The sequence below is a fragment of the Mirounga angustirostris genome, unplaced genomic scaffold (genome assembly GCF_029215605.1).
Source record: "Mirounga angustirostris isolate CCGP_5_RB_7025 unplaced genomic scaffold, mMirAng1.0.hap1 SCAF_9, whole genome shotgun sequence".
NCBI classification, from domain to species: Eukaryota; Metazoa; Chordata; class Mammalia; order Carnivora; family Phocidae; genus Mirounga; species Mirounga angustirostris.
In genome coordinates, this window is record NW_026991717.1 from 55,547,239 (window position 1) to 55,568,422 (window position 21,184).

At 42.4% G+C, this 21,184-nt stretch overlaps 1 protein-coding gene and 1 long non-coding RNA gene across 2 annotated transcripts in view; one reads left to right on the forward strand and one right to left on the reverse strand.

Annotated features, from left to right (window-relative positions):
• Positions 1-669: 669 nt before the first annotated feature.
• On the reverse strand, positions 670-7,540 carry LOC123861242 (uncharacterized). The gene is made up of 2 exons (XR_006794996.3): positions 7,400-7,540; positions 670-4,822 (listed from the first exon to the last, which is right to left on the reverse strand). It is a non-coding gene; the product is annotated as an uncharacterized LOC123861242 (long non-coding RNA).
• Positions 7,541-7,699: 159 nt separating this feature from the next.
• The window catches only part of FBN1 (fibrillin 1), a 229,046-nt gene continuing 215,561 nt past the window's right edge, over positions 7,700-21,184 (forward strand). Inside the window, exon 1 of the mRNA XM_045900130.2 lies at positions 7,700-7,863. Coding sequence (XP_045756086.1) covers positions 7,700-7,863 — 164 coding nt within the window. The remainder of the gene's footprint in view (positions 7,864-21,184) is intronic.

The following is a 21,184-nucleotide window of genomic DNA, read 5'->3' on the forward strand; positions in this document are numbered from 1 at the left end:
CACATTCCTTCTCTAGCATGCATACATTTTATTTTTTTTTTCACAGAAAAGCCAATTTATTATTACTAAAGTTAGCTTTTGTGGAGGACTATAGGTCACATATTAGTAGTCTCATTAATAATGTGACCATTATCTATAATCAAAATTTTCAAAAGTAAAATTATATACATATATATAATGTAATACAAATATTTTTTCTATCCTTTAATTTCCAAAGCATGCTCATTCACATTTGACTGATAGTATCTATATCCTTTCATGATAGGCAAGGACATCCATATTATCCCAATTATACAAAAACAGATGCAAAATAGAGTTATGTGACTTCCTTGCTCAAAATTATAAGACTAAGTGTGTGTGTATATATATTTTTAAATCTCTTTATTCCCATTCCATCCTTTTCACTAAACTTTATTCCTATAATATCTGCCCTTTTTATAGTCCCCTCTCTTGTGAAAGGCATCATTATCCAATCACTCCAGCCAAATCTTCTTCTTCTCCATCACCCCCACCTCTAGTCATCAAGTGCTAACAAGACATCTTCCTAAATCTTTCTGGGATAGATCTCTTCTCCAGTAGAATTCCCTTTTGCAAGTCCATTTCTTCATAAAAGATGAAAGATTTTAATTGCTCTGCCGCAGTTTTCTCTTCTTTACTTGGTGGTGACAGCTTGCCTGCTGTATCAGGATGATTAGTCTTGATTTCATATTCCAGCCTGTATTGAATGTAATCCAGATCAGAGTCAGCTTTCTGGAACATCAGTTCCAGCTTATCGACCTCCGCCTCCATGTTGAATAGCATGCATACATTTTAAAGTTGTTTTTTTTTTTTTTTTCTTTTTCACTTTCCCCCCTCACAAAGCCAGAATTTTACATTGAAGCAGAATTTTAGGAGCCCGAGTATAAATACAGACAGAAACATGTACAAATTTTCCTTAAAAGGAATATCTATTTATGTCAACTTAAACTGCCCTTCCTTAAACTCAAACTCTCTAAAACTGTAAAATGGGAAGACCATTACCAACTTCCCACTGAACACAGTGCTCGCATAACCCAGGCTTGAGAAACGGTAGTTGTCACTAAAGGGGTCTCTTCCAATGCCCTAGACCTTGTGATTCTCACAGGCAGATATGGCAGCTCCTTCACAGTCCAATCCTCAGCTTCTGACCACAGCTAGCATATCGTGCCTGACTTTCAACTGAAGTTGGTTAAATGAATACATGAACTAAACAACAGCAACAAAAACAATAATAAATGGGACGTATATAGAAGTACTCTGCTAGCAAGCAGGCAGCTTAACTGGACCTTCCGTTCTTTTTCAAAGCCAAGACCCATTCACTCCTATTACCTCCCAAGATGGAACGTCTAAAGCACAACCAGGCAATGTGATGTGGCAGGGCTCCATCAGTAGCTGGGAGCCTTAAGGCTTTCTTCAACACAGAGTGATAAGGAAGAATGGGTGAGGTTTTTAAGTTGCCATCGTATAACCATCTTGAAAGGAAGCTCACATATTCATCTGTGCATTCAACAACTCTTCATTGAATACCTGCTATATACAAGGAATTGTTCTATGTGAGTAGGAACTAGAAACTGAAGCCGAGAGGCAGGGAAGTTGACTAGAGCAGCTGTTAGGATCCTTTCATTTCCTGGGGAGAGCTTAGTGACTGTAGCATGCAGTGAATGGAGCTCTCACATAGGATGCAGTGTGCATTCAGACTGCGATGAAGCTCAAGGAATGAATTATCCATAATAATACCATGTGTTATGGATACTGGGAGTGGCTACCATCTACATCAACCCTAGATCTTGACTGGCATTTTTATGGCAGGTGGACGAAGTAGTGGTGATGAAAGGAAGAGTACCCTTGACTTGTTGTCAAAGGCATGGTTCTGAACCTCGCCCTGCCTCTAGTACCAGTTTTATGAATGTGAGTGAGTTTCTTGACTTTTCTGAATGTGAGTTTATTTATCTATTAAAATTGAGACAGAAATATTTTCCCTCCTAAGTTTGTATTAGTTATCTATTCCTGTATAATAGACTACCCTAATAATTAAGAGGCTTAAAACTACAATGATATCTTTATTCTGTGAGTTCACTGGGCAATTATGCTGATCTACTGAGCTCATGCTTGTAGCTGCATTTAGCTGGCAGCTTGGTGAGGGTCTCAGCTTAGTTGAGACATAGTTTTTCATCTTGGACTTTTTCAAGGCATGGCTATCTTAGAGCTCTAACATCTTGAGGCCAATGTTTACCCTCACATCTCAAGGCAAAAGAGGAAGCTGTGAGGTCTCTTAACGCCTAGCCTTGGAAGTCATACAACGTCACTTCCACCGTATTTCTATTGGTTAAGGGAAGCCTCAAGACCAAATCAGATTCAAAGGGAAATAGTTGGGAAATAGTCTTCACTTCTTCTCCTTCTCCTTCTTCTTCTTTTTTTTAAAGATTTTATTTATTTGAGAGAGGGAGAGAGAGAGAGAGGGAGAACGAGCGAGAACACTAGAGCAGGGGGAGGGAGACACAGACTCCCCGCTGAGCACCAGCGCCCCGCTCCGGGCTCGATCCCAGGACGCTGGGATCAAGACCTGAGCCGAAGGCAGATGCTTAACCAACTGAGCCACCCGGGCACCTGATAGTCTCTACTTCTTGATGGAAGATGATAAGAAATATTGTGCTCATATTTTTCAATCTACCATAAAAGTTGTGAGGATTAAATGAGATGATGTATGTGATTTGGTATTGTTTGTCTGATGTAAGTAGGTATGGTTTCTGGTAGCTGTTATATATGCACTCTGTTTTTGTAACTTCAAAATTCTACAATGTGAGCAGTATTCCACTCTGAGTCCAAAGCTAGGTTTTGATGCTATGACTGGTTGTATTATAAAGGATCTATTTGCCACCATCAGTGGAGAGAATTGGGGCTACATGAAAGTTCTAGTTAACTCATTTCACAAAATAATGCTTTAGTTTTCATAAAAGACCTAGAATCTGATTTTAGAGTATTCTTCTTAGGCTCTTGGAAATGCTTTATCTCAGTAAACTCTAAACGTCCTTGAAAGCTCTTGAGGTGGTACAGGGACATCCAGACATTTTGTGTGTGTGTGTGTGTGTGTGTGTGTGTGTGTGTGTGTGTCTGACAAGCATCAATGCCCCCAGTTTTGGGTAATAGTGTTTTGGTCATCCTTTATGGAGTAACCCCTTTCCCATGGCATGCATCTTTTTAGGACCATGTATCAGGATGCTCCATCATCTCCTGACTAGGACTGTGGGCAGGTTCCTTAAACTAGCTAGGCCAGTTGGACCCTAGCCTTTGAATTTGAACCCTAAGAGAGGTGGCAGAAGGACGAAAATGGTTGGAATTGATTCACCCAAACAGTATTACCTTGAAGAGGTTCTCCATTTGTTTCTGCTGCCTCTACCCAGAACTGCATGAGTTCCCATTTTATTCCAGAGTCAGGTTCAATGAGCAATCTCATAACCTGATAATACATTAAGCAATTTTATTTGTTTGTTTAAATTATCTAGAGTTAGTTTTCTTGTAGACCAAGATTGCTGACACAGATATTTATTCAGTAGATATGGAGTAATGAGAGTGGTCTGGAAGCCAGAATACGAAATGATCAAACAGCAGCCAACAAAGTAGTTATCTTTTGTAACAGTTTTCAGGACACTGTACAAATTTCCTTGAATAAGGAATACAGCCTTGTCCTTAAGGGTCTGTAATCCAGCTAGGGAGAATCAATATAATAATTACAGAAAATTATAGTTCACCCAAACAATATGTAAATATTCTCATTGTTAGTGCCTGACATAGTGCTTGACACACATACTATAATTATGTATTACAATTAATACATTATTAAGTGAATGATTCAATTAGGTGCAAGGAAGTTCGAACAAGAGAGATATCATGAGCAAGAATTCCTCATGAACAACAGGAATTTGAGCAGATTCTCTTACAGTGGGTGAGAATCCTTTGAAATGCAGAGGAGAAACAAGGGAATTCTAGCCTGGACTTATTTTACAAACAGTGTTATAAACTGTGATGAGTTTAAAAGAGAGTGGCTCCTGGATCAACTGGCATCAAGAAAATCTTTTTGCAAAGACATAATTTTCTGTATTTGTTAACCAAATTTTGTTACTGGTAACATGCTGCTCTAATATATGTAGATTGCCTAGATAATGGGAATATTTCTTACATATTTAAAAGTGGCATTTGTCTTCTAGGGAACAGGGTTTTTTTTTTTTTTTCTCTTACCCCCTTTTGGTTAAGCCATGAGACTTATTGCCCAAAAAGGGCGGTTTGTGGGGTGTAGAGCTCCCAACCAATATGAAGAGGAAGTAGAAAGTCTCTGCTCTACTGAAGGAGGGAGCCAAGGGGAAAAGAGGAGGGAAAAAAGGGCACAGGCCAGAAGCAAACTTTAATCTAAATCTCTCCCTTAGAGGTAAAATCTGGGAAGGCAGTTTGGAGTTGAGTTAGGAGTACCTAATAGAATTGTTCAGAAATGTTGGAAGGGGGCTTGCAGGGCACCCAGGTTTGCTCTTTGTTTTGTGGGCAAAAGCCTTAGAAAAGCCTGTGTTCAGCTGCTGCTGTGCATCATGGCACTGAGTGGAAGATTCTAAGAGAGATTACAGTGTCTCACATGCTGCTGGAGTGTAGGGAAAGTGGGCAGAGTTTCCAGATTCCTCAGAGGGTGAAGAACAGTCCAGAATACTGTGGGAGCTTCCTGGATCTCCAACAGCCATGCTTCTCCTGAGCCATGATTCCTCTGCTTAGATCCTCTTCCCGGTCCAAACAACTCCCTTACCTTTCTGTACCTGGGAAGCTTTAAAAAAAAAAAAAATGCCCACATCAAGGTTCCAGTCGAGGCTATTTCAATCAGAACTCTGGGGGCTGGTTCGTGCTGTCAGTTTTGTTTTGTTTTTTTTAAGGTCCCAGGTCATTCTGTATAGCCAGGGTTGAGAGCCACTACCATATGTAAAGTCTAGGTAAGTGTTTGGACATAAGTTAAATATCACTTCCTCAGGAAAGCCTTCCCTGATCAGTCCCAGCTTAGGTCAAGTCCCCCTGTTATATATCCTCCAAGCAAGCATCCAGTATTTCTTCCTCTTGGCATTTAACAATTGGATCATTATTTTTTCAAGTTAAGTTTCCCTGTAGACTATCTGCTGTGTGAAGGAAAACACATTTCTGCCTTGCTCACCACAGAGCCAGGTTCAGTCATGCACCAATTGGTACATAGGTGGTGCTCAGTAAATTTACATCTTGGATGAATGTCAACCAAGAGTGTGTGACCAAGCCTCCAATTCATAAATCTGCTAAGAGAAGTTTTACAGGTGAGACCTTAAGCACTACATACTTCTAGAACTATGACTTTAAATGGGCTTATATTTTTGACAGTTTCACTGTTTTCATCTTCCAAGTTCACTTGTCATTGTTCAGCAGGCTCATCATCGCCCTGATAACTCTGTGTGGTCAACATTATTATTTCCATCTGGCAATCGGAAAGAGGTTAAATAACTTGCCCAGGTCCCTATACCCTATTATCTAGGCACAAACAATTGCAAATAAGGAAAGCCCCCTTCAACAGAATTCCTGTTTGTGCTGAGCTCTTACTTCTGGTTTGACGGCTGTGGCTGCCACACGGGGATTTTCTGGGGTCTCCAGTTCCAGCGGCCAGGGCCCAGGGTGCGATTTCCTGCCCTCCCAAGCCTTTACAGAGTATAGGCAACACAGCCTTATCCATATAAGGATGCCATAAATAATGTATTCTCCAAAGACACTGTGCCTTGCTTGTCCTGGAGAGGCTGTGCGCGCGCGCGCGTGTGTGTGTGTGTGTGTGTGTGTGTGTGTGTGTGTGTGTTTGGGGAGGTGAACTAGGATTGTCTAGGAGAAGCCCAATCTTAGTTAGCTGTAGGCTGGGCAGGAGGACCATCCCTTCAACACCCCCATACCAGATCTCCAATTCCAACATTCACAGGCCTGTGAATCAGAGGGATCCTACTCAGGCACTTGCAGCATCTTGGATCAGCCTGGGTGGCTTGACCTGAGCCTCAGAAGAGCAGTGCCCTGAGTGGGCACTCGACACCCAGGGGGCAAGTGGCAGCGGCGGAGACCCCTTCCACCCCCGCACACCAGCCCCTGTAGCTACCGGTGCCATGGCCCGCGACGCGCCCTGCCCCAGCCTCCGGGACTCCGGTCCCCGCTGGGTGCCGGGCCGGAGAGGCGCAGGGAGGCGGCGCCGGGGAGGCGCGGGCAGCTAGGACGCGTCTCCCCTCGCGCCGGGGTCGCCGGGGCCTCCGGGGCCTCCGGGGCCGCCGTCTCCAACGTGCGTTCTTGGTGCAGGTGGCACAGCTTTCCGCGCCCGCCGGGCTTCCCAGATCACGGGAGAGGCTAATCTCGGGTCTAGACCTCCCAGCGGCAGAGAGAGCTAACCCACTAGTCCACTTCTTCCCATTCCCCCAGCTCCTCACCCCAAAACGAAAAAATCCCAGGCCGGGCAGAACCTGATCACCTCCGCCTCCTCCCAGCTGCGCTAATCCTGCGAGCTAGGGAGGCCCCCGCGCCGAGGCGGTGGCTGGCAAAGGGGAGTGGAAAGGGAGGATGGATGGGGCCGAGGGGTGGGGTGGCGATGAGGGGGATGTAGGAGGGGGTGTCATTTTCTTTTTCTTTCTTTTTTTTAAAAAAGTATTTCTCTCGCGAGAAACCGCTGCGCAGACGATACTTGAAGAGGTGGGGAAAGGAGGGGGCCGCAGGAGCCGCGGCAGAGACTGTGGGTGCCACAGGCGGACGGGCGGCCACAGCTGGGACAGCTGCGGGCGGAGCGGGGCAGCGGCTGCCGCGGCCAGGACCGAGGAACAGCCGCCGCCACCTCGGGAGCCGGAGCCACCGCTTCTCCAGTGGGTGCAGCCAGGGTCCCGACAGGGGTCGGGCGGCCACCGGGGCTGGAGCTGCAGCCACGGAGGCTTTTGCGTTTGCGCCGCGCTGAGGGCAGGGACAGGGACTGGGTGAGGGGCTGTCCCGGAACGTCCACAGCTGGCGCCGGCCCTCCCCTGCCTGACAGCTTCCTGGCCCGGGGCTCCCGGTGTCGGGCTCCGCGTCAGATGCTCGGCGGGCGGTGGCAGCGCCCGGAGCCGGCCCGGGACGGCGCGGCGGGCTTCCAGCCCCGCGGCTTGGCGGAGAGGACAGTCAGGGAAGCTGGGGCGCATCGCGCGCATTTTGTGCCATTAAAAAAATAAACAAACCCAGCGAACCGGCCACGGGGTTTAGAACCGCTCGGGACATGGGTGCTCTGCGACGCGCTTTTCAGGCGGCGTCCGGGAGGCCGAGAGGTTGGCTGGAGCCGCGGCCGGCGGGGGCCTGCGCTTTTCAGCCAGCTGTGGACCAAACGGTCTTCACTTACCCAAAGTAACTGCGCCACGCTCAGGCGGCGCTCGGGCTGGGCTCGGGAATGGGGACCCCAAGGCTCCAGCATCCCGGTGCCCTGAACGTCTCCCCGCCTCGGCGATTTGTCTGTTGCAGCTGGCAGGGGCCGCCTGAAGTGGGAGCAGCGCCTGGAGAAGGCGGGAGGAGCCCGGCCCGGGGGACGGGCGGCGGGAGAGCGGGACCCCGGCGGCGCGGCGCGCTTCAGGGCGCAGCGGCGGCCGCGGATCGAGCCCGGGGCGCGGCGAGAGGCGGTGGGAGCCGGCGGCCGCTCGGCATCATGCGGCGAGGAGGGCTGCTGGAGGTCGTCCTGGGATTTATCGTGCTCCTAGCGTCCTACACGAGCCATGGGGCGGACGCCAATTTGGAGGCTGGGAACGTGAAGGAAACCAGAGCCAGCCGGGCCAAGAGAAGAGGCGGCGGCGGACACGACGCTCTTAAAGGGTAATGGAACGGGCCGGCTCCTTTGGTGTGGGTCTCCCCTCCTTCTTCTCCCGAGTATCAAGATCCGGAGGGAACGGACAGGGTCGATTCTCCACACCAGAAGGATCCTTGACAAGATCTCCTGGGGGCACCTTAGAAGTGCAGGGGGTGTCCAGCCCTCGCCCCGTTCGAGGCTAAACCACTTTGCTTCTGCTCTTTAAAGATTTCTGCTTTAGAGGCGATGCCATGGTTAAAAGGAATCTTGGGCCATTGTCGCGGCCGATTTTTGGAGGCGAGAAGGATTCTTTGAGGAAGGAGGGGAGGAGCTGCGACTGAGACGGAGAGAAGCCCGTTCCTTTCCCTTCTTAACCAATTCCGGTTGTGTTTAGGGGAAAGTGCTTGCCTTGTGGGCACCTTTGCAGATGCTCTATTGGTAAGGGGGCAAGGAAAGAAAGGAATTCTAATGACAGGGTCAGGGAAGACACTGTCAAGGGTTGGCTCTCCTCTGAGTTATGCTTACTAAAATTAGGGACTGAGTTTTCGGGTTGATACTGCCTTTCCGATGTCTACCCTGGAGGCAGAGCAGGGCAAATTTTTGGAGAACTTGGGTTCTTTCAGATTGTAAGGGGCTCTTCATTTCATTGGGGGAGTAATGCTTCTGTGGCCGGCCTTAAAGTGGTGTTTTTAACCAGTGGTTTATGTGTTATGTACATGCAATTGAGCATTTCACTGGCTTCCTAAGTCCCTATTACAGGAAATGTTTCAGCAGTAAATTTTTAAATTAGGCAGGTTGACTGTATAAGGACTTTCAGTTCCCTGAATTGAAGAAGGGTGGGAATACATTTTCCTTAAAATTGTTCAGATTAAAAGAAAAATCTGTCTTTGCAAGATTGTTTAAATTCAAGCCTCCATAGAAGCTTACTAAAATGATCCATTTTATCTCCTTGGAGGAGTCTGTTAAATGAGCCCAGACAGTATGCGTACACAGACGTTTTCTATTATGTTCTTTTCAGTCTCATTGTTGCTCCTTTTTGAGTAGTTCTGTAGCTTGATTATATGATCTTGAGACACCAGGTGATGGTGTCCAGTCCGATTTTGTGGCTGAACATTTCCTTTATTCCTTTTTGTTATGGGCTGTTTTAACTATATATATGGAGTAAAATTTGAGTTTGTATGTCCCAGGTACAGGAAGAAAAAGTGCAGTAAACTGAATGGACCAGTTTTTGAGTCTTGGTCTAGACCAGGGAAGGGACAACGTGATGGTCAGGGCCAAGCGCTTGGGCTGTGGTAAAATATGCATGATTTTCTGGCCCCAGGAAATAGTTATGATTAATTTAGTTCCATCTTGGCCTTTGTGGAAAATAAATCCAGGACTCCAACAGTGTTGGAAAGGAAATTTGCTTATCATGTTAAGCCTGATTCTGATCAGGCAGCAGACGTTCATTGCTGTGTGCAAGGCCCATGCAAGCAAGTTCAACAGATGAACTGAAACTCTGATTTTCATATGTTCTTCAAAGGACCTGAGTTAGTCTAACATTTTTCCTTAAAAAATATGTATTTCTGTTATATATATTATCTTAATAGCTAAGCTTGATGGCATTGCTACTATAGAAAGAGAGGAAGGGGGGTTTAATTTTGGGAATGAAAGTCTGCAGGGAGATGTTAGACCCCTCCAGACATTTGTCTCATCTCTATGTGCTATCCCCAACCAGTGTTGTTTTCTTAGGAGGCACCAACTCAATGTGAAAACAGAAACTAAGCTTTACTTTGTTGCTTAAGAGAATGTCCCTAGTTTTACTCACACCAGCACTTATTTCTCTTGGGTTTTACTTTTTTAATGATTATAGGGAAACACCTCTCAGTGTTCCTCATAGTTTTTGGTCACTAACATAGATGTTATGCTATTGCAAACTATTCATAAAGCCTTCCTAAAAAGGTGTTATTAGTAGAACAGTAATTATGAGTATGCCTCACTCTCACATTATCTGTAAGATTTTACATATATATAAAGATTTAAAAAATAATTATAATTAACATTTACAGTGTAATATATCACATACAAATATAATAATGAACCCTCATAATATAAATTTTTATTTTTAGAATTCTCATATAAGGTTATATATATACATATACATATGTATATTTGGGGAGGTAAAAATGATAATTTAAAAGGACATGCAATTAAAAAAATTTCTCTCTTATCAGACACCATTTTCGTGTATATTTTTGTAGATCTATTATAAGCATATGCATATGCAAATATATATACATAATATATACATGTGTATGTATATGTATAGTGTGTTCCTATTTAATACATACAATATACTGTACATGCTGTTCTAAACCTTGCTCACTTCTGTATATCTTTCGTGCATCCATCTGTTAATTCATATGGATGTATCTTGTGCATTCTCTTGTGTATAGGATCCCATAACGTGGCTAGAATAGTTCCCTAATGATGGCTCTCTCGATATATTAATTTTTTTTTTTGGTACTCCCAAATTCTACCCGCCTGTGTGTGTACATGCGCAAATTTATATGTGGCACAAATTAATAAAAGTAGAATCTCTGCATAAAGGTTTTCCCATAGATTTTAAACAAGTACCAATTCTGATTTTGAATTTGAATAGCATTTAAAAGGTATTCTCTCTGCTTATTGCTATTACAGTGTCACATGAATAAGTCTTTTAACCATGCCCTGCTGTATAAATCATCAGGAAAAGCAGTTGTGTGTAACATTTTTCCAGTTATTGCTTAAAATTTCTATTTTTGCTAGTTAAAATATTACCAGCTTCAAAACTAACCTCTTTGACTACAGTAAAACCTGTTTACCATTTTGATGGAAATGCACGGTTTAATGACGTGAGAGTGATTTGTAACCCCAAGTCTGCCTGATGCCCAGTTGGTGGCAGCAACTTTCAGCACCTCACTAATATTTCCCCGTGCACTGGTCTCGTCTCTTCCACAAATACTGCCTTCTCGTCTTTCTCTGATGTGACAGGTGACTAACTGCAGAGTTTGCCTTGGTATTCTTCTTGGGATATATATATTCCTTTCCTGTTAGCGCCCCTGCTTCATAGACTAGGGACCTGCCTCGTTTTTTCCTCTCCAGGAGTGTAGTCCTAGCTTGTCTTCTTCTCCTCCCATCCTGTTGCAGGTGTTTTTTTTTTCCCTTCCCACTGGGCAGCAGAAGTTGTTCCACAGTGGAAATTTAAGCATCCTCAAGTTTCTTCCCAGCTTTCGCTGTGTTTTCTTAGACTAAATTGCCAATTTCTGTTTTTACAGGAAATCCTTTTTTTTATGGAATGAGTGTGGTCCCCATTCACTCTGCAAAAATTGCATTTTTCTCTATTTTGAAATGAGAATTTTGCAAGTTTAAAAAATGTTTTCAAATAATAAATGTATAGTAGTTTTCCTTTGACTGGGCACTGCTTAACATGTGTGAAATGACTTTATGAGAAATAATAAAATCCTAGCTTTATTGTTCAAATTTCGGTTCACAGGAATTTTTCTCAGCTAAATTCTTAACTTCTGTGACTAGGCAAAAAGTGTGGGAGACAATTCAATTAAGAAAAAAAACAACACAGCTCTGCTTGAATAGCAGTAGTTAGGAACCATTTATTTAAGATTCCTTATTGCCTTAGCTCTCAAATAAGGAAATATTACAGTTTCCTGTCACAGGGAAAAAATTCTTTAGAGTGAAACCCCTTTTCCCCAGATCTCTGATAAGATGGATTGAGAATTTCTATCCTTGTTGCCTGGTTTATAAGTGTATGAGATGGGGTGTATTTCACACAATTTGTGCCCTTGTGCATGATTTTCTTTTTGGTCTTTGTTTATTTGTTTATTTTTTCCAGAGGTCTTGTTACCAGAAAAATACACATGGAACAGTTCATACACAGGGTAGATTATGTGACGGCAAGCTCCAAGGGATTAATTACACAGAAGCCTGTTATTAAAATAAAGAACTTGAACAGGGAACACAGAAAAAGTTCTGTAGAGTTTATGAAGTCCATTTATTTTACAAAGAGGACTTTAAGACTTCATCTGAAGTCAGGTAGGTTAATAATTAAATATGGGGAAAAGACTCCCGCAGTGGTATGGTTTGTCCTTGTATTTAGTGAAAAGATTAGGCTAAAATATTGCAATATCATTTAAAAAAAAGATATTCTTTTTTTAAAAAAGATTTTATTTATTTATCAGAGAGCGAGCCATGAGCATGTGTGAGTGAGTGGGGAAAGGAGCAGAGGGAGAGGGAGAAGCAGACTCCCTACTAAGCAGAGAGCCTGAGGCAGGGCTGGACCTCAGGACCCCAAGATCATGACTTGAGCTGAAGACAGATACTCAACTGACTGAGCCACCCAGGTGCCACCGCCCCCCCGCCAAGATATTCTTAAATAGAAGTTTTTAGCAATTGCACATTTTAAATGAGAAGATGGAGACAAAATACTTATTTATGTGACTCACTTTCTAGCATTTAAGACATAGATGTTGTTTACAAAATGCCTAAGCTGTTGGTATCACAAATTAATTAAAACATATATCAGCCTACAGTGAGATAAAGTTGAAGCTGATGGAAATGGAAGCACAGACATCCCTCCAAGCTTATTAGGAATTTTAAAGAACATTGAAACATTCCTTTGTTGTCTTGTGTAGCTGATGATTAAAAAGATTAGAGTATTATGCCAATGACGCTTATCAAGCAAAATACTGAACTAGTTATTAGGATATTTACAGAGAGTTTGTTTGCTTTTTCTTTCAACAAACCAAACAGCTTTGCCTTTGTTTATAATGTGAAAATAAGATTTTAAATATTTTCTCAAAATAGAAATAAACTACATTAACAATTTTTTAGCTTCTAGAAACTAACCCAACAAATGGGCCTATTCAAGCAACTTAGAATTTTTTTCCATGAAATTTTTTTAAGAAAGCTGAAATCAATTAATATATCAGGCCTGAATTATATGGCAGGCCTTGTTAAGTTTGATTTTCCCATTAGATTACAAAATCATCAAAGGCAGGAATCCTATCAAAAGCATTTTAACACTAACTGATCATTAGATGGGATTTCAAAGAGTTCATTAATTCAGGAAGTCTTGATTGAATGCCAGCCTGAATTTAGCTCTGTGGAATGCCAGAGACATCCAGCCTGTAGCCTGGGGGGAGCTTCACATTTGATAAGAGAATCAGATGCATCCTGGGAACCAGGAGTCAATGGAAAGGTAGCAGACAGCATGGGGTGCAGGATTAAGGAAAAACAAATAACAACAATAATTGTAGCAGCAATAGGTAACTTTTAGATGACATTTATGTGCCAGGTACTGCTGTCAGTGTTTTAGATATGATAACTCATTTGATGCTCAAAACATCTCTATGGGATGGGTCTTTTATTAGCTTTTACAGCTGTAAGAACTGAGGTGCACAAAGGTTAAGTTTTAAGGACAAATTCTTAATATTAAATTTTCTTTCTCCATTAATTTTAGTTATGGTTTTGATTTTTCATTTCAAAATACAGGACTAAGACTTTGGTAAAATTCCTAATATTCCTTCGTGTTCGTTCACACATCCCAAGTATGGCTAATAATATGCTAATATTTGTCAAACAAGAAATTTTCTCTAGCATTTCTACAAAGACACTAATAAAACACAGAAAGAATTGGAGGATGTCAGAGTTGGTGGGGTCTTTGGATGGCACATATATTATATTTTAGTATTATATCTTGAACTTTCACCGGGGGGGGGGGGCAGGTAACCATCACAGGTACTTCTGCATTGCCCATGTCTCTGAGTGGGACACTTTTCCTCATGATGTCATTCAGAATCTCTTGTTCTCATGTTCTGGGTGAAAACTTTTTCTCAGACTAGAGTTGCAAGAGATGTTTCTCTTTTCAGGGGAAACTGGTATGTGTGTTAAATTTTTACCAACATGACAAGTTATTTAATTCTTCCTGTTTCATTTTTTACCTTGGCCACTTTTGTAAGCTCAGAGCCCTTAATATAATGTAATTTTTACATTAAATTGCAATAAAAATGGTAAAGATTAGCAAGCTGTGATATATCACTCAGTATTACATTTTACATACATTAATTCATTTAATGTATAATTTCTTTATGAGAAAGATTATACCTACTTGTCCATTTAATACGTGAGGAGACTGAGGGATGCAGAGTTTCGGTAATTCCTCCAGGGACATATTACTAGTAAGCGTTGAGAAATCTGGCCTCATAGTCTGTGCTTTTAACCAGTCTATCTTGCTGCTTCCCAGTTATAATAAATCTTGTACCTGTTAAGTTTATTTCTTTCTCCACATACTCTTGGTATCTTCATTTCCCAAGAATCTTCTCCCATCACTGCTATGGGAAAGACTCAACATCTTTTGAAGGTAAATGCAGTCACATGACAAGGGGAAGCCTCACTGTGGGAACAGGATTCTTCAAAAAAGACTTTACAGTGAAAGTCCATCAGGGTTGTCAAACTGTGGAGCAAACTGCCTGTTCTTGTAAATGAGATTTTATTGAATCAAAGCCATGCCCATTGGTTTATGTATTGCCTACTTCTGCTTTCATATTGCAATGGCAGAGTGGAGTAGATGAGACAAAGTAGAGCTGGAGAAATTGAATTATTTGCTACTTGGCCCTTTACAGGAAAAGTTTGCCGATCTCTGGTCTATGTGATAAATTAAGTGACCATCTACTGGGGCTGAGAATTTTTTGAAGACAGAGTTCATGTTTTATTTATCACTAGGGATACTGAGGAACTGGGCACATGGTAAGTGTTCAATAGACAATTTTTGATTGACCAATTTTGCTTGGGTAAGGTGAATGATATAAATTAGAGCTTGGAGGAAATAGAGGAGAGAAATAAGGAAAAATTTGAGTGGAAAAAGCATGAAGTGAAAAATGTGAAGGCATTCAGAGACACTGAGTACAGTTGGGTGGGGTTTGCACTGCACAACTTCAAGGGGAACAGTTCATAATGTAGCCTAGAAATGTAGTGTCCCCTGGAGTTGTGCTGTATGCAGCTGTGTGTTCCTGTCCATAGATTGTGACACTGTTAGGGGTGGGAGAGAGACCGAAGGACACAGAACATTACTATCTGATTGTTGTGAAAGGTGAGGATGATGAAAAGGATTCTAAGATGGGAACATACCAGACCTTTGCAGTTCTGGGGAAAGGTGTGTGGTTTAGAGGGTAAGGAGGCCAGAGGCAGGGAGATTGGGAGGCTAATAGAGGAGTCAGGGTGAGAGTGGATGGTGACCTTGAGCAGTGGAGGGGGTGAAGAGGAGGCTCAAGTAGTGTTCCAGAAGTAACACGAGCAGCACTTGACCACTTAGTTGGTCAAAAGGAGAGGCAAACGGGAGGGCACATCTAGGATGTACACCTCCATGTACCTTGAACCTTATTATACGGAAAAACATTATAGCACCATGAATGAGAAACTGAAGAGAAACAAACCATTCCTAGTCCCTCTACTACCAGGAAGCAAGCTATTTTCATTTGTGAGTGTTTTGCTTTTCTTATTGTTACATAACGTATTACCCCAAACTTAGTGGCTTAAAACAACAACAATTTTATTATTTCTTATCATTCTGCAGGCCAGGAGTTTGGACAGGGCACAGTGGGGAATCTTGTCTCTGCTTCCTACAATGTCTGATGGGGCTGGAGTGAGTAAGATGACTGCTTCACGTGTATTTCTGGTTCCATGGACCGGCGCCTGCAGCCATGTTTACTTTGGTGTGGTTAATCTAAATGGATGGACAGAGCAGGGGAATAAAGGAAGCAAAGAGCCACTTGTCAGGCTCTGCTGGGTGCTTTCCAGGTTTTAAAGCTCTCCTTTGCAGTCTCCTGCCTGGGCTTGTCCCTGGGGTTAGAGCCACTGTGTGTGTTTTTTCAAATGGAGAAACTGAGCCCCAGGTACAGCTACCAGGTCTTGCTCAGGGTAGGTGTCTATTGGAGCACGATTTTGAACAATAGCTTCTTGACACCTGGTCACATGCTTTAACCCCATATGTTGACTACAGAACTGGGTGGCCACATTGAATGGCTGAGGGCTAGCTGGAAGGGCTCAAATGGGCTCATGTGTTATCAGTGTTGGCTGGGTTTCTCGGTTCTCCGTATGGTCTCAGATTGTCTCCCTCTCCACGTTTCCTCCCCATAAGGACTCTCCAGCAGTATAGCCACACTTTTTACAGTATACCTCAGGATCCCAAGAGCACAAAAGTGGAAGCTACCAGACTTTCTTCAAACATACCCTGGAGTGGTATGACCTGGAATTCCATGCAAGTCACAGGCTGTCCAGATTTAAGGGAATGGACTCATAAACCCTACCTCTTGATGTGTGGAGCAGCATGTGTCTGCAGGGAGGGGAGGCATTTTGGGGGGACATCTTTGGAGACTAGCTACCACAGTAAGGGGTTAGTTTTTTGAGAAGGATAATAAGATGTTTTAATCCTACCTTGATCCTGTCAGATCAACTTACTTCCACATTGAAGCTGCTGCATTGTATTTTGCTACTGTAACTTCAGAATGAAAAATGCAACATGAACAATGTGTCTTCACGATCTGCTAGATTAATGTTAAGGACACTGTTCTTAACTTGTCCACGGTTCTGCATTTAAAGGACTCGCAAACCCCATGAATAAGATTATAGTCCCTAATAAACCGGGAAATTTTGTTTTTTCACATATAAGAATTATAAAACACCTAACGTTCCCCCCCTTTTCCCTTTAGCTTCTAAGACAGGGACCAGTTTAATGCACAGTCACTTTAATTTATTAACTTAAATACTTGGTGTGTTTTGCCTTCCTTCTGTATGGGATTTTGCTTTCAACTTCTATTAATAGCTTCATATTTATATATCTGTTGGTGTAATTTGCCTCAAAAACATTTGGGGGGGAATCGGGGATTATAATTGATCAATAAAAATAGATATGCAATTGCCCATAGTCGGTATTGTAGTTAACTGAACTCTGTTATTTCTGCCATATATGGAGTGGCCACATTGTTAATAGGATAAAACTGGATTAGGAATACAGTCAAAGTTGGACTGCTCTATTATAACAAATCCTAGTTTTAAGTTCTTGTGACTTTACCACTTTCTCAAGTGGCTTTTTTTTGTTGTTGTTGAAATTATCACTGAGTCTATTTATTCAGCCCTTCAGGGCGGAAGGGAGAGATGAAAATTTCCCTCTGTCCGCCATTCCCATCCGGAGATGTATTCCAGACGGCAAGCAGGCTCTGAGTTAGGAGAGCTGCTCCATTAGACAAGTGATTTGGTTCAGTGTTTTGAAGGGTTGTGAATTCCTAGACCATCAGTCATACTTACATTCATATATAAGTATCCAAACACATCTAAGTCCAAATATAGTCCAACCATTTTATGATGTTGGTGTTGGGAGACAGGATTTATGGGGGCCCTATGGACACATTATGTCTACTGTTAAGTTCGTGGTTTTGAAGTGAAGTATAGGAATATCTCTATTAATCAAGGGAATGTATTCCAGGGACAGGGTTTTGTTTTTCTATTTCTTCTCCTTTTCCTCCTTCCTCTTCCTCTTTTTCTTCTTTCTCATCACCATTTTCTCCTCCTTCTTCCATCATCATCTCATGTTGCTTCTTTTTGCAAGTAACTTTCAATAACTTCTGAAGTTATAAATAAAATTCTGAGCTATAAACAAAATAGGGATGATAGGAATACCAAATAAGAGTTAAGACATTAAGCAAAATAAATTCTAAGTAAAATGTTAAATTTTTACTTGGCAGTCTCAGGATGTTGGAAAAGAAGAGTGGAGGTAAGGATTTTGTTAAGAGAGGGAAGGAGGAAAAGGAGGTAGGAGGAGAGAATTGGGAGAAAGTTCTAGGGTGGAGAGTCTTATCAACCAGGGATCTGGGCGGGGGGAGGGTCAGAGCAGGTGCTGGGTTCTGACAGATACAAATGACTACCCCCTTTCTCCAGGTGACCTATGGCCTTAAATAGCCTCTTCAGGGAACAGGGCTTTTGGAGGAGTCAGGGCACAAAGAAAGACACTTGGATGTCAAAAAAGATTCCTACAAAAACATTTAGAGGGATGCACTGGAAAAGCAGGTGAATCCATCATGTGTGATGAACCTGTGTATATGGTGCTGTGTGAAGTTTGGTGCATCCCCCTCTGCCCGTGGATAATGGTTTATTGTCTGCCATTTCTCCTACCCATTAGTACTAATTTATAACATTGTGTAATCAGACCCTAATAGGTTGGTGACTTGATGAATAACTTTTAAAGTTCTTCTTTCTTGAAATTTTTTTTTTGCATATGTAATCATGACTCAGATCTTCCTTTATAGTCAGACCATCTATCTTTACAAAAATGTTATAAATTAGCGTTATAGTGGGACAGACTTCAGAAACTTACAGATGCTGAAACCAAGGCCCAGAGAAAGTTCATTAAAAAGTGCTCAAGGTACTTATTTTCCCCACTCTGTGGAAGCTGAGCCACACACAGTGACAAAAGACAGTTTAAGGAGAAGTGTGTCATTGGGCACCAGATTCTCTCTCCTCTTTGTCTTCGTTTCTTGGAAAGGGTGACTGGTAGCTCTAGGTCCTCACTTGTGCTTCAAATAAGCAAACCTCCTGTACCACATGGGCTTGGACATTTGTCTTGTTCTTGTTCATTTGGCCTCAGGCAGTGCCCATCGGTTGCTCAGTGGTCAACCCTGATAGGAAGCGGGGCACTAGAGTTTTAGCTCTTCAGTGCTACCTTGGTATCCATGGAAGCCTCCATATTAGGTGTGGTTGAGTAGGATGGGGCTTTCCAAGTTAGACTAGCGGGGAGGGGGTGGGAGAATGAGAAGGGAGACTCTTCCTCTGGAAGTCCGAAGAGTAACATCCCCTCCCACCACCACCACCGCTGCACTCACACTTGTAATTGACAATTAGAGTGCCAAATGTCCTGGGACGGGCCATGGCAATTCTAAGTGTGGAAGCTCAGATTCTTATCTTGTAATAGCCTGACTCAGTTATCCACACTCCTAATTTATACATTTAGATTCCATGTAAGAAGCCTGCCAATGAGGAAAAAATATCTTAAATTCTTGTCTTTTCTTCCATATCATCTATCTCAATAATTTTGTAGAACATCTGCCTAATCCAAATGACAACTATTTATTGAGCATTAACTGTGTTTGAATTGGACCTAATGTTTAACTCCCCGAACGATCACCCCATCTCAAGTCTGAAATGATTATATTCTTTCCAATGGTTCTAGGCAGAGCTACACTTGGAGAATCTTTCTCTCCTTTTACGGATGGGGTTGATGTCCAAGGTGATGTGGACAAGTGCTTTGGAAGGAGGGACTTGATATGCAGCGTTCAAGCCGACAGACGGTTTTTAATCTTTCACGGGCTGCTGCTTCACGCCCCAGAGGTGAGGCCACTGACCTCAAGTTTGCAAGTTTTATATCCCCTTACCACCCTGTGAGCTCTGTACTCCCCAGGGCCACATAGCTGCTGTTTTAGCTGGAATCTGAGAAAGTGTCTGAACATTTCCTGAAGAGTTGGCTAGGAGTGATTTGGCAGTCTAGTCATAAGAACCCGGAGCGAGTGACTGGGGTATACGTTATACTTACCTCACACTGTTTCCTGTTTGAGCCTGGTTGTGGGTAGTTGGGTCCAGTGCTGTTGCCTGTGAGACTATATTTTAAAGGGCCGAGGTGTCATTTTCAAGGAACACTAGTAACAATTGGCCATGTTTTTAGGGAGGCTTGGAAGTGTGGACACAGACCTGCCCGGAGGCAAATCCTGGCTCCACCACCTGTTAGCAAGGAACCTCAGACAATTGGTTTGACCTGTTTGACTGTCAGTTTCTCCACTTGTAAAGTGAGATTATAATACTCACCTCTTTGGGTTGTTCTAGGATTCAAGGAGATAATACATTTCAAGTTGCTAGTATAGCGCCTGAGGTGTTTAGCTATGGTAATGAGGATGACTAGAATTCTGTTAGGGATAAGGATAAAGAGGGGCTGGAGTCATACAAAGAAGGCAGATTTTTTTGGCCAAAGCAAAAAGTTAGATAACCGTTAGCATCTGGGGACCTCTGTCTCAACCTCATTTTGGAACCAATTATTTTCAGAAACAGAGGAAGCAAACTTGAACTGCAAACATTTAAAAAATATAATTTTAATGGAAACTCACTTTGTCTGTGGAGATCTGGTTATACCTAAAGACAGTGTGCTGATAAGGCTTTAATTTTTCAATTTCTCCTTCCTTGAAATTGTGTTATCTTTATTGGGAAATAAACTTACTGAGTGTAATTCCTTATCAATACACCCTGTCAACTCCTCCAGAGAAGTTTGTATTTTTTTACTGGGAGCTCTGGCAAACAGGACTTGTCTCCTTCTTGCTGGTCCCTTCTTTTGGCCCTGCTCCTATCACTGTGCCCATCACTGTGACCAAAGAAATGGGGCACTTGGGTGGCCAGGCCTGAGTCATGTGGAATGGGTTTTAAGAAGTAGAGGGGTGCTAGGTGGTTAAGCACAATATCTGCGCCCAAACTGAGAAAGCTCCCTTTCCAAAGACCCAGAACTCCTTCAACTCACTCTGTCATTACTGTTCCCTCTGGGTGCTTTGTGGGCAGGCCATCTTATGTGATTTGGGGCTAGGCTGACTCAGATTGGCCACCTCTGAGAAGAGCCATGGCCTTTGCTCTCCAACTGAGCATTCCCTTCCTTTGGCTTCATGCCCTGCAGCAACGTAATGCTCATTCAGTACAAAGGATTCTTATTTGTTGTTGTTTTTCTTCTGTGTCCAATTTCTCTTGAGAAATTGAAAATCTTATTTTTTCATTTTCTTTTAATGATTCCCATTTCGATTCTAATGAGAATTGACTTTTAAGAGATATTACTATTGAGCATCTGGGAAAGTAGAACAAAAACATACATTATCTTAATATAGGCAGTGCTCTGGTAGAGTTCCTATACCCTGAATCCTTACATACCAACCTCCTGTTAACTGATTGGCAGTAAACCCTAGGAAGCTGTGGTTGCTTCATGTTCATTCACAGGCTGTAAAAATCAGAGTACCTTAAATAAGGAATGGTTTAAACAGATAATAGTTATTTTTCTGTTTGTCATTAAAAATGTTCAATTTACCTAATATCTCTCATCTCTTTGGGGTAAGTCACACCATCACCATGGTTTATAAAACATATATGTTTATAAAACATATAAATCATGGTTTACAAAAACAAAAATATAAAAACAAATGAATAAACAACCAGGTACTTTTTCTGTTCTATTAACTTCCCAGAAAAGAAAGAAACCCCAATTAATGAAATAAACTTTTCTTTTTATTCTTTTGAAAA